Source organism: Furipterus horrens, unplaced genomic scaffold, assembly GCF_987537825.1.
Source record: "Furipterus horrens unplaced genomic scaffold, mFurHor1.1.pri manual_scaffold_8, whole genome shotgun sequence".
Taxonomy (NCBI): domain Eukaryota; kingdom Metazoa; phylum Chordata; class Mammalia; order Chiroptera; family Furipteridae; genus Furipterus; species Furipterus horrens.
Window position 1 is genome coordinate 13,535,821 of NW_028327178.1, and position 13,341 is coordinate 13,549,161.

General features: G+C 38.7%; 1 protein-coding gene across 7 annotated transcripts in view; it reads right to left on the reverse strand.

Moving 5' to 3' along the window:
• Positions 1 to 497: 497 nt before the first annotated feature.
• Positions 498 to 13,341, reverse strand: part of RAB27B (RAB27B, member RAS oncogene family) — a 126,888-nt gene continuing 114,044 nt past the window's right edge. For all 7 annotated transcript variants that reach the window (XM_090285484.1, XM_090285482.1, XM_090285481.1 and 4 more), the window contains 3 exons: positions 9,951 to 10,054; positions 7,302 to 7,425; positions 498 to 6,323 (listed from right to left, as the gene is read on the reverse strand). In XM_090285484.1, the coding sequence (XP_090141610.1) occupies positions 6,134 to 6,323; positions 7,302 to 7,425; positions 9,951 to 10,054 (418 nt within the window). In that variant the 3' untranslated portion in view covers positions 498 to 6,133. The remainder of the gene's footprint in view (positions 6,324 to 7,301; positions 7,426 to 9,950; positions 10,055 to 13,341) is intronic.

A 13,341-nucleotide genomic window follows, 5' to 3' on the forward strand; every position in this document is an offset into this window, starting at 1 on the left:
CTCTGGGAACAAGGCAGCCTTTGTCAATGAACATTTAAATGGAAGCTGCGTGGTTATGGTCTTGAATTTGCCTTGAACAATGGCCTTTTCACCAGCCTGTGACTAAGGGAGATACCACCACCTGCCTCAGCATTTTGTTATGGGGAAGAAATCGGTTGTAACATGTGAAAGTACTGTGTACTACAGAATAGTTGCACGTGTTAAGTGCTAACTTTATAGATGCATCATTTAAAATGATTAAAAAACTTCCCTTGCAAAACTCAGTCTTTAAATAAATAATAAATGAGAAAGTATAGAGTGGCTGATAAGTCACTTGACCATATCCTAAGGGATACCTTTCTTTTCTAATTGAGGTACAATTGACCTAACATATTAGTTTCAGGTGGATACCATTTTTAATGCGATGCAAGTTTCATGTTAATGCCTGTTTCCTGGTCCCCACCCATCACACATTGAACTTTTCAGCACAGAAATAAGGTTGCTTTAACTACACAAAATAATTGATAAAAATGCATTTTTATTTTAAAAGTGTGCAGTAACAATCACTGAATATGGTTTTCAACCATCGTATTCAAACCCAGATACCACAAAATCATTGGATGCTATGATTTCTGAAGTCACTAGAACTTTGGTGCAACAAAATATTGACCTAACAGTGTCTGTCAGGCACCACTGTCTAATCAGGGGGATACAGAAGAAAAGCTCTATGTTTACAGGTTTAAGTTACAGTCATAGCACTAGACAAAACAGATCTGTGTACATGGCAGACAAAACAATCAAACGTGCTTAGCCTACACACGAGGGCAATAGCAGTTACAGACAGACCATTGGGATACGGTGAAGCACGTTAGTGTTATGTCAGAACAGTGTCTACTTCTGACACATTAAGCAGGATAACTAACCTTTATTAACTAATTTCAGATACAGTCAGTATCTTTTACAAGGTCATGGACACAAAAGCCCTATTTGTACAAGGAGTATTTTGACCAAGTTGTAATATAGAATCTAGAATATAACTGGACTCCTTGAAATACAAGATGACATACAAAATGAAGTAGAACTCATATTTTTTTTCAGTAATTTGAGATATATTTAAGATTCTGATCAAATACAATAACCTTAAGTTGACTACCCGTTGGGAGCTTCCAATACACCTACTAAAATTAGTTGTGTTCCTGCTACGGCACTTCTGTTCACAAGTGGTATGAATTACGACTGGCTTTTTATTAGTTCTTAGTTTGTGCTAATAGTGTCTCTCTATGAAATGGAACATAAGTTACAAACCAATTTCTTACATATCCTCACCACTGAGCCTGGCATGAACTTTGTGAGGCACACAGGTTTGTAAGTTCCATACGAGGAGGAACCACTAAGATTGTTAATAACATACACATGGTCCCCAATTTGTTCTTTCTGGACACTTTCTTTTCTGTTTCCAGGTTTCCTCTCAAAGAGCATTTGAAAAAATAACCTGGAAAATGGAAGATTAAGTATTACATGTTACTCCTCATTGCTAGGGACACTATTTTGATGTGTCAACAAACATATGGACAACAGCCACTGGGTAAATAAAGGACCCATTAAGTCAAGGACAGACATACCAGCTCCTACCCAGTTTGCTAAAGATCCTTAAAGACTAAGTCAGCTGAGGGATATTAGCCATGACTTTCATGATCTGTGAGAAAGAAAAGGAACCGGAAAATATTTAAATGACTCACTCCACAAATGATTCATCTGTATATATTTTTTTCAAGGGATGACACCCTTTAAAATAACCCCACTCTTTTGGCACTGGTTTTTGTTGTCTCTGTGTATGAAGTTAGAAAGTCTCTCAACCGTAGGCTACTGATAAAAGCTCTGCAGAAAAGCATCTTTGTGATGCTACTGCAATTTATGAGTAAAAGTTTCAGATGAAAATGTTTCCAAAATGTTGATGCTAATAATGGAATATTTTTAGCTTAAATCTTTTTATTAGCTTAGTTCTAAGGATATAATTTTCTACTGGGTAGATAAAAATGAAGGATAAATATTTGCCACAGATCTAGTTACAGAAACTCTTACTGTTACTTTTTTCCTTACCCAAAAATCAACCTTATAAGTATGAATTTCTCCATGTTCTGCCATTTTTAAGAACTCTATTTGGAAACTTTTTAACTCTTGTCTCTCCTTATAGCTCTGGCTCAACAATGCCAGTGTAGTTGGGTCTCCACCCAAGAATTCTGTGGCAGTAAGTTTATAAAATTTCTGGTATGTCTAGCAATAATTTTTATCAGTTCTACTTTATGAGACAAGTATTTTCATGGATTTATAAAGCATTGAGACAACACTCATCTCAGATAATATTCTACATCTACTTTCCATGTTAAGAGCTCATTACTCTGCCCAGAAATAAGTTTATATCATCTTGGTCAAAACTCAAGAAAGAAAATATGGTTTTTGGTAGATTTTTAGACAACTTTTTCAAATATAGACAGCATCTTGAAAAAAAATGATAAAGCTTTCCCTAAAATACTTAAATATCCTAGACTTCTCTTAATGCTTTAAAACTAGGTAGTAGAGGGTGAAAGTTAACTTTCAAAAATCACTTTGGTTAACATCAGCTCTCAGAACTTCCTTTTGAAGAGCTACTCTGTATCTTAGGAAATAGACACTTCAATGTTATTTCTTCAAAGTTGGAGTTGTAAGCAGCAAAATCCTGTATGAATGAGGGTTTTTCCTCAAATGTTTTCATGTGGTACACAATGAGGAAAGCTACGTGCCCCTCAGCTTTTTGTCCAGGTGAACAGAGATACAGAGTGGTGAGCAATCTGTTTCATAGAGACAAGTTTCCAAGGTGTATATACTGTACTTAGTTGTACACTTTATCGGTGGCACATATTATTTCTCTTTCTATATGCTGTGCTCACTCTTTTGGTAAGAATATAATAAGCTTCATCAAAGTTGTTGATTTCCAGGAGACCCAATTTACAGTTGAAAGAACATTTGGCTATAAAGTTATTTTTTAAATATTGCCATGTCATGGCCAAGCTTCTCTCTGTCATAGAGCCTGATTGAAACTCTTGCCCAGTTCATCTGCCCTGTAGTGACTGGCGGAGAATAACTTACTCTAGAAGCCTCCCTTTTTCGGCCCCCTGCCTCTGCTGATACATAGCATGGCCCATCTGATTAAAAACAAGATAAAATATTTACTTTAGAAAATGCTGGCTTTGAATTTTTTGCAGTGTGATAGCTGATAATATGGAAATGGTAGCAACCTGGCTAGGTTGGGACTTGAAAGAAGTTTAAAACTCTTGTGTAGAGACCCACAAGTTCAACTCCAGCATTTAATATTTTCTCTGCTGATTAGTGACCTGTCACGCTCATCATACCAAGACAAATACTTTGTTCTCTCAACTATTTTTGATACATTTTTCAAAGGATTTTTTTTTTTTTAACATTTAAAGGTAACATTGTACCTAATCAGTTAAGAGTCTCAAGTAATGCTCCATAAGAAGTGAACTGGGAGACCAGGGGAAGGTGGTAATGATCTCCAGATTCTGATAATGTCCTTGAACACTTTGCTGATGACATCAAAGACCATTAGCTGCATTAGTGTCTCTGTGAGGCCTTCCTATAATATGTTATAGGGTGAGCTCCATGGTGAGAGACAAATTTGGTCACAGAGGTATCCGAGGCACTGTGTTAGAGCAATGTAAACATCAAAGCACAGTAAACGCTCCAGAAATGGTTTCTATACCAGAAAGGAATTTCACGTACCCTTTAAATATTTTTCCCAAATGTGATTTGGTTAACTAGAGCAGTTGGGAGATAATTAATAACAGGACTCATCTTGGCTAAAATTACATGTTGTTGTGGGTTCGAGGGACTACGCAATTCTTTAAGGCAGTCTGCATACTTTGTGGCCCCAAATCAATTTGAGGTTGTAAAATAAACAATACAGAATATTAATGATGCAATAACAAGAGAACAAATCTGTATTAATGTTTACATATTAGAGTTTAGGGTCATGTGTCAAACTTCACAGAGAAAAATATTTTTTAGATCAAGTTTTTATAAGAATACTATTATAAATTAATTTTTGTCTGCTTTAAGTTTTGTTGTTCTTGAGATTATTACCCAATAATTGTTCTTTTCACAGGCATAGTTCTATAATTATGGGCATCATCACCCTCTGCTTCATGCACCAGCTATCAAATGATTTTAAAATAGACCCTGAACAAATGCTTGTTAAGTAACTGACAATGACAGAATCTTGGCATCAGTAAATCAATCATATAACTGGAAAATTAAACAAAATAGAAAGACATATCCAAAATAGAATACCTTTTGGATGGTAAACATTCCGCATTATGGAAATTCAGGGGGTATCACAATTTGGGTCCAAATAAGAAATTGATATAATGACTGCAAAAGTTCACCAAGTTTTGCTACAAGGCAATAGTTACATTGTTTCTGTTCACTTTTCCAAAAGAAACATGTTTCCCATTATCTAACAGCTTTCCATCCTCATGGCACGGTCATGAAGAGCATCATGGAGAAAAAGGCCATTGCAGGCACCACCCAAATGTGATCCATATAAGAAGCTGGTGCTGTGCTCGTTGCAAAAGTCAGAGGAAGTGAGCATTAAACACAAGAGCTTCACAATGGGCTAACTCGCCAAAGCTTCCAGATCGCTTTGATTCATGGCACGTTCCTGCATCTAGTCCACCCTAAGAACATTATGTATAGACAGCCCCTTGGATCTGTGTTCCCAAAAACTATTTGATACTATATGGAGGTTGATAGGCAGAGGTTAAGGGTGGGAGTTGGGTAGGGAGCTGAGTTGAGAGTTTCTAGCGTCTGTAACTTAAAAAAATAAATATGCACCGAATTGAAGAAAATGAAGTTTAATTGGAAAAATTGTTTAGTAAGAGGAATCATTCTGGTGAAAAATCACATACTCCTAATAAAAAGAGAAAATTTAAAGTGTAGTGCCTATTATTGCTAAATTCACTGAAATATTTAAATAATGGTTCAATAGGAGTTGATTGTTAGTTTAGGCACAATGATAAGAATAAGCCAATGAAAAATACTTTTGTGATCATCTTTAGAAAGAAAATACAGCTTCTTGCAAAAAATAAATAAAATGATTTACTAATTTTTGATGAGATAAGATACAGTTCCATTCCTGCCCAATCCCCCAATATAGGTCAACTATGGACCTTTGCCTTAGGCAAAATAAAAACAAATGCTAAATATAATGTAATATGGCACCAGTTACCATCAATTTTTATGTGATTAATGACACGAAAATTCAGAGTGACCATTAAAATCAATCCATCATTATTGTGAAGTTGGTGGTCTACAGAGTGACACACCTGTATCTTTACAATTGACTCAAAGCCAGGGGTGGGGGTGGATTAGAGAGGAGAAATGTGTTTTAGAGTTTCCAGTGCTGTTGTAAATGGAAAAGAAACCACAATTAATAGTTACTTTTTGTTTCACATCACCAGCATATTTAACCTAAAAGAAATTAAGGTGAAATAGGTTCTTTTGGACTGCCTTTAAAAAGAGATATATAATAAACATCCATCTTTAATTTGTCTTTGTGACTATTTATCACCATTTACTTAGAAAAAAAGGAAATGTGAAACTGAACCCTGAATCTATTTCTAAAATTTTGCCTGAAATGGAAACCTCTGGATCTTCTCTTAATCGCAACCGATAATGTCAACTTCTAATTGGCTGGAATGAAAGCTAAGTAACTCTTCCAGACATCCATAACAGATACGTTTCATTTCATTTGTCCAAATGCCATGTTCCCCTACTTTCATTTTTCCCCCAGGGCATTTCTCTTGTACTTTTCACTTACAATCTTGTTCTCGTCTGCCATTTATTAAGAATATAAAAATGGCATTACCAGACAATTTCCCACATTTTAGCAGAAATCTGACATTCATCCTCTCCAACCTCATCGCTAATTTAGTCTTTCTAGTACAGTTAATTGGGTGTACAGAGTAATATCATTCTTAGTGATCAGTTTAGAATTCTTTATCGTGTATGCCATCATGCATGGCAACGATTTTGCGGTCCGTCGTTGTTTGGGGAAGTAATATCAGGGCGGGGCTCCTGACGATGAGTTCCTGTGTAAGGTCTAGCAAGCACATTTCTTCTCGGCTGGATTTTCCCCATCGAGCTTCCCAGAATTTCCACCATTGACAGCGTCCGGGACTTGTGTCTTCTCTACACACTGTTCCATGCGCTTCATGATTAAGTCCAGAAGAGTCTCCACGGCTTTCTCCACATTCTGGCCGGTCGCCGCACTTGTTTCAAAGTATGGTATGCTGGTGTAGACGAGGAAGAAAGCAGAAAAGATACAAGATGCACAAATGAATCACACATACAAACAGGGGGGCTGAAAGAAACTGTATCATAATCGCGGTTTTGCGGGCTGAATTGGAAAGCATTCTTGTTTATTTCTCAGTGAGTAAAAATTGGCACGTTTCTCATCGGTGTGAGTATAACCAGTACTATGCGCAATACAGGAGCTACTCGGGAATTTGAATTCAAGGCACTATAACTAGTTTTAAAATTTTAAGAGGGTAAAATACCTAAACTGGTGATCAATATGATTTCCCTTCCAATCAATTATCTGGAAATCTGATTTAGAAATTAGGTAGGCACTGAATAGGATATTCCTGTGAGTAGTCTATAGTTATTTGGAATCAAAAGTTCCAAGAATACATGTACATTTTTAATGCTCTCAAGGAGAATCTAAAGAATTGGTAATGTGGTGCTTTGGAAGTCACTTTATAATTGTGTGGGCTATTTGTAAATTGGCAATCTGCCATTTAAACCCCCATTATCAGGTATGATGTTTAGAGGTTTGCAGCTATTCGCTGAGAGGCAGTAGAGTGTTATGTTGAAGAACATGAGTTCTGAACTCAGACTGCCTGGGTTGAATTCAAGCCTGGCCACTTCCCAGCTAGACGGCCTCCCATCAGCTATTAATCTCTCTGTCTCAGTTCTTCATATACAAAATGGGATAACTGTAGATCTCCTACGCATGGTTATGAGGCGTTAAATGAGTTAACGTCTACGAATAGTTGCTAGCACACATTACGTATTCGGTAAATGTTAGCTGCTATTATTACTGAGTAACTGATTGAAAATATCACATACCTTCCTCTGGAAGATCTTTTTTCACTTATGTGCCATTGTTCATTCAAGGAGATTCCTCCTAGTATCGACCTTGAGTCCCTGCGCCCATCACTAAGCAGCAGTGTACAAGGTCAGATGACACTGCCACATAACCGACTTACCCATATTTGTCAGCCATGTCCCGGGCTTGCCGTTCATTGACTTCCCTTTGGTCCAGCAGGTCTGCCTTGTTGCCAATTAATACTATATCTGGATTTTCGCAATAAGCATTGGCTTGCAGTTGGCCTTAGAAACAAAGCAGATGGAACCAGTAAGTTAGTTACAAACAAGTGATGTTGAATGACTGCTCGTATCAGATTTCTAATCTAATTGTTCATTTCCAGCCTTTTATGCTATATTAGCCAAGTTACTGAACTCTTCTCAGCTGCAGTCTCCTCGTCTGTAAAACGGAGATAATGCCACACGATTGCATGTTGTGAGGATTAATAATAATTCACATGAAGCGCCCATATGAGCACTTAGTAGTGCTCTTCTCCACCTGGGGAAGGACCCTCCCAGGTGGACATCCCGCTTCACACCATCGTTTCTCAAACCCAGGTGGAGATAAGAGAACATGCAGGATGGTGCAGCACCTAAGTTTGCTCTTTCCTTTAGGCGTCTGCTACATTGCCATCCCCCGCGAGTCCAGGGTGATGATCTATGAGAGCAAAACATTTTGGAACCACCACAAACTCATGTAGAAACAATTTTAAGACAGGAAAATTGGTTTTCTCATTTCTCTAAGAAACACTGAGAGAGGAGAGGAGGGGAGGGGAGAGGAGGGGATACAGGGAGGGGAGGGAGGGAGGGAGGAAATGATAAGAAATCTGCCAACCTGCGTTCCTGAGGTTACAGAGATTACTCTAATGTTACCTCAAGGCACGCTGCATGCCATTTTGCCAAGGAAGGAGACAAAGGTTTACCCTATAACACCCATTATCTGGGTGTTAGAAATTAAAGTATTATTAGATAAATTAATTACCCTAAATCCCAATAGTATCCTTCTGAAAAAAATTTAAAACAAGGGAGTCTCATCTGCCTTGATAAAGGATAAAGGTGTAATTTTCCAAAAGTATCTAATAATCTTATCTTCTTATCTTCTCAGAATCTAAGAACTCCAAAATTTAAATATGGAAATATGATAATAAAAGTAAATAGAGACAGATCCTAGGATAGACATTCATTTGGAGAGGTAATATTTTGCCCCATGGTAGCAACTATGTCATTAAACTCACATTTAAAGCAGTTATATAAATTAACAGTTATAAATACTATGTAATCATAAGAATAAATATATAGAATAACCAGAATGTATAAGAACATAGAGAGAACATCTTCTCTGTGTCAGACACTCACCCGGGCTTTGGGCTGTTGCAATGAAATGTAACAGACAGTCTGCACGTTCCCAGAGCTCACATGTTAGTGGTGGAGAGTCAAAACCACAGAAAATGAAGAAATACATAATATACTATAATGTCAGGTGGTGGCAGTGATTGAAGGCAATATGAAGTGTATTGAGGGGATAGAAAGTAAAACAGAGTACTATTTTAGGTGAGGTGGCCCCCAAAAGACTTCTTCCAACAGCTAAACAGGGTTTTAACAAAACCTGGATGCAGATGGAAGGACTTGCACACACTGTCAAGTAAGAAGAGAAACCCAGGCCCAGGGAATCAGAATTGCAAAGGCCCCAAGGCAGGAATGTGCCTTTCGCCACCCCCCACCCCCTCAAACTGTGGGAGAGTTGTTTGGCTGGAGGCCTGTGAGCTAGGGGAACAGAGTAAGAGTTAATTAGATGAGAATTTAAGGCGTGATCACCATGGCCTTGAAGGTAGGTGAAGAATTCTGGGGTTTATTCCAAATGAAATGGAAGGTTCCAGAAAGAAGGAGTTTGAGGAGGGGAGTAACATGATCCAATTCAACAAAAAAATATCACTCTAGCCACAGGCAGCTGACAAATCTAGAAATGACAAGACTACCCCAGCCCTATAGGATTACATGTATATCCCGTTAGAATCAAAATTTACATTTGTAATAAAAATGCAAATAAAATATTGTCTTTAGTGCTGTATCAATTAAAGAATAAAAAATACCCAATACTACCCTTCTGTGCTGACGTATATTATTCTGGCTTTAATGACTGATTAGGTGATTTTCAACCTCATGTTATATCTAAATTGTATAGATTTTTCTATGCAAGCCTTCCTCACAGTAGAATTTTTTTTAATAAAAAGAAAAGTAAAATTTCAATGTGAGCTGATTGACTGATACACTGTACCTGATCTTCATGTGGCAGCTGGTCTGCTCTGGTCACCTAATTCTCCCATTAGTTAATGAACCCATTAGTTAACCCAAGTTCAAGGGAACACTTTTTAGGTGCCAGTGCACCCTCTCAGAAAATGCAGGTCTTTTTCTCTGTGTCCCCTCTGGGTTATTTAGTAGATGTGGAAGCTCACATTGTTCTAAGAAGTCCTTTAAGATGAACTGGACAAAAGGGATTAATGGCCTTACAATGACAAAAATAAAGACCTTAAATACAAATGGATAAGAAGTCACATAGGATTCTTCTAACAGTGTCAAAAAAATACAATTCCAAGCCACCTTGAGTGATACACATAAAGGTCACCACTTTGAAGGTGACACAGGAAACACTAAACTCATGACTTCCCAAGGTTCATCTGCGAACCCAGTCTGGTTTCCTCTCATGAGGCAAACCAGCAGTCGGAGCTGTTGTGTCCCAAAGCAGCCAGCACATATTACTTGGTCCCACTTACTCATCCAGTTCCTGACATTTAAGAAGCTCTGCTGACTGGTGAGGTCAAACATTAATAAGAAACCCATGGCGTCTCTGAAAAATGCGGTTGTGAGGCTCCGGAATCTGCCAAGAAAGTAGAGTGGATAGGTCCGAAAGTTAGTCCACATACATATTATGGTGACAATACAAACAACCCTATAATATTTCCTTTTCAAGTATGAAATCTCCCTGGCATGCCTTATATATTGCCCTACAGAATGGGAGATTACTCAGAACGACTGCTGAAGGGCCATGGGAGGACATCTGGTGGCAGATTCATCTTGAGACCACATCCTGGCTTCATGTTCCATGGCATTTATGCACAAAGAATTTGTGACATTCAATCACATGCTTGCTTACGCAGCTGCCTGGGCTCACTGGTTCACGGACCTCCCATGGTCCACAATCAGAACATAAGCCACTTTAGAATATTGGAACTTTAGCTTCTACTTTTCAAGTGTTCTTGTCTGTGCCCAGAAGAAAGTTTGGCACATGGTAGCCTGAAAATGAGTACTCATGATCAAAGACAGAAAACCACAACTTGTAGGCAGCTGGAACAAGGATTCTTTTGTAGGGAAAAACAATGCTGGTGAGAACACTCTTTGATAAGCCCTCTTTGGAGTGAAAGAGTGGCATCCATGGCTCATGAGGAAGAGGGAAAACAGTGAAGAAGGAAGAGGAAAATGATTATGGAAACTGAGAGAAGGTCAGAGAGACTCAGTGGTTGGGGAGAGAAAGCAAGACCGCTCATCTCTACTGGAGGGTTTTGAAGAACACACTCCATCACAGGCAGTGTAAAGACTGTCTTTCCTCTGCTCCTACCCACTCCACCTCAACATCCTCCGTGAATTTAAAGAAGTGCCGAGACCCACTTCAATGTCAGGAATGGGTGTAACCGGAGACCACTCATATGGTCCAAAGAAGGCTGGGATACACTGATACAGAGATGCATTTGGCAATAGGTTTTTAGGAAAGCACATAACTGAAATTAAGACTATTACTTCCTTTCCTAAATGCCCTAATTTTTGGTCCCCTCTTTTAGCCTATTTATAGACTCTTAGGTTTCCTCATGGTTCTATTCCTGACCACATCTTACCCTCCATACATCCACTGGGTAATCTCATCCACTCAATTATCACCAGTATGTTGAATGCCACATTTATAGACATAGATCTTTCCTGCCTCACCCTGTGTACCCAATTACTTGTTAGATATTTCCACTTGGAGGAAACTAATATAGCTTTAAATGCACTTGCCTAGAACTGAACTGGCCTCTCCTCTTGATTTCTTTTTATGACAATGGTAGCATCAATGTCCTGATTGCCATACTCTCCTTCTTCTTCACCAGTTGTATACGGTCAACAGCTACCTCCTGACCTGCACATTTCTGCCCATCTACTTTGCCACTACTCTAGTTTTGGACCCATGATCTTTCACCTGGATAATTTCAACAGCCTTTTCAATAGGCTTCCTGACTAGTTTTGTCTGGGACCCTTTCCTTCCCTGGTTTCTTCCCATTAATTATAAAAATCCTCAGCTAAAAACATTTTAATGATGATGCATTGCTCTTAAGATAATGACTGGACTCTTTAATAGGCTGTCAAGGCTCTGCATGAACTGACTCTTGCTCATCCAGCCAGATTCATCTCTGGAGTACCCATAGGCATGCCAATCTTCTTTTAGTTCTTACAAAGTTCACGCTCTCCCCTGGGCTTTCATACATGCTGTTCTTTCTGTGGGTAACCTCGCCTTACTGCTTTCTTCACCTCCTACCCCTTTAGTCTGAAAGAGACTCACTCATACATATATAATGACATCAGAGGAATTATCACTTCCCTAAGCAGTTTTCCAACAGCCCCATCTGCATTATGGGCTCCTTTTGGTGCACCTGCCCACTACCCTTTGTTTTCCTATTACTGTTCTAAGGCTCCAAGAGCAAAGAAGTTGTGCTTCTGCCTTGCTGTGCATTATGTTTTCATGGCCCTAAAATAGTATTTACTTACTAAATATATGTCAGATTAAGAGAAAGAAATAAAGAGCATAGCAAAGAATAAACTATTAGTAAAGATATAAACGACTTCAATAAAAAACAATATTTTTATACTAAAGCAAGGAGAAGGGATATTTTAATGACTATTTATTTCCAAATTAGGATATTTTTGATGATTATAATCAATATAATCATAATGATTATGAAATAACAAAAAACTGTACTCAATTTTTTCTTGTGGATTCGTTCCTACCAGTCACTGGAAAGCTCACCAAGATTACAGTGCTTTTATTGAATGAATCCCTCTGGGGACTAGCTGTACTCACAAAACTGTCTCCTACTCAACCACAATAGTGTGGCTAACTCAACCACAACAGGCTGCTCTCTTTCCATGTATGTGTGTGTATTTTATTTGAAAATAGGACTGTGCTTTATTCCCCTCTCATTGCCCACAGCACATGACAAAGTTACTTAAAAACATGCTTGTTGTATGGATCTAACTGGGGCAAGTCCTTCTGCATCTACAGCAATGTGGAGAGGACACTCTTAGTCTGCACATTGTTCATCCCCTGGACCATTCTTCCCCAGAACCCTTCCTATCCTTCATTCTTCCCAGGACTCATTCCAGAGGGAAGGTAATTGATTTGCAGCTTCATCCACCAACCTCATTCTCCGCAGGGCGGAGAAAGCTAGGACCCCATAAAAACCAACAGATCCCAAGAACATGTGATGTTTCATTCTCCCTCACTGGGGCCTAGTGCTGTGTCCTGTATACTTTAGGCTTACAAAAGGCATTATTTTTGCCCGCTTTCCATAATATCACTTCTATCAATAACCATTATCTTTTATGGGTTATGCTACCAGGTGTCCTCGAACAGGGTGGAGGTGTGAGGGGTTATTTATCTTGTTGCTTAGCTATAGCTTGCACTTACAGGTTACCAAGACTGTCCCCAGTCTTCCTCACTTCCCTCAGAGAGCAGCTGTCTGAAGGGGACAGACGAGAGAAGCCTGCCATCATGCCAGGCTGACATATCATGTGTGGAGACATATGGGAACCACATTTTCTCATATTACTTCTTCAAATAGGAATCAAATTGGTCTATAAAACATACATCTTTGTGACAACCAAACTGACATATGAACAGAGGGATTCTCGTGAGGAATGACTGTAGCAGCACCAGCAAGCAGTGTTGAAGGGTGTGTGTAAATGGAATTCACAGTCAAAAAGCTAACAGAGAGGGCCCGGCACCTCTCCTGGCATTTCCACTCACTGAAAGTGAGAACATTTTGGATGCATTTCAAAAGCTGCAGTGTTTACAAGCATAAACATTCTAAAGCATGTGATGCAGAATTTGGAGGTATGTGACTTCTAAATATCTTC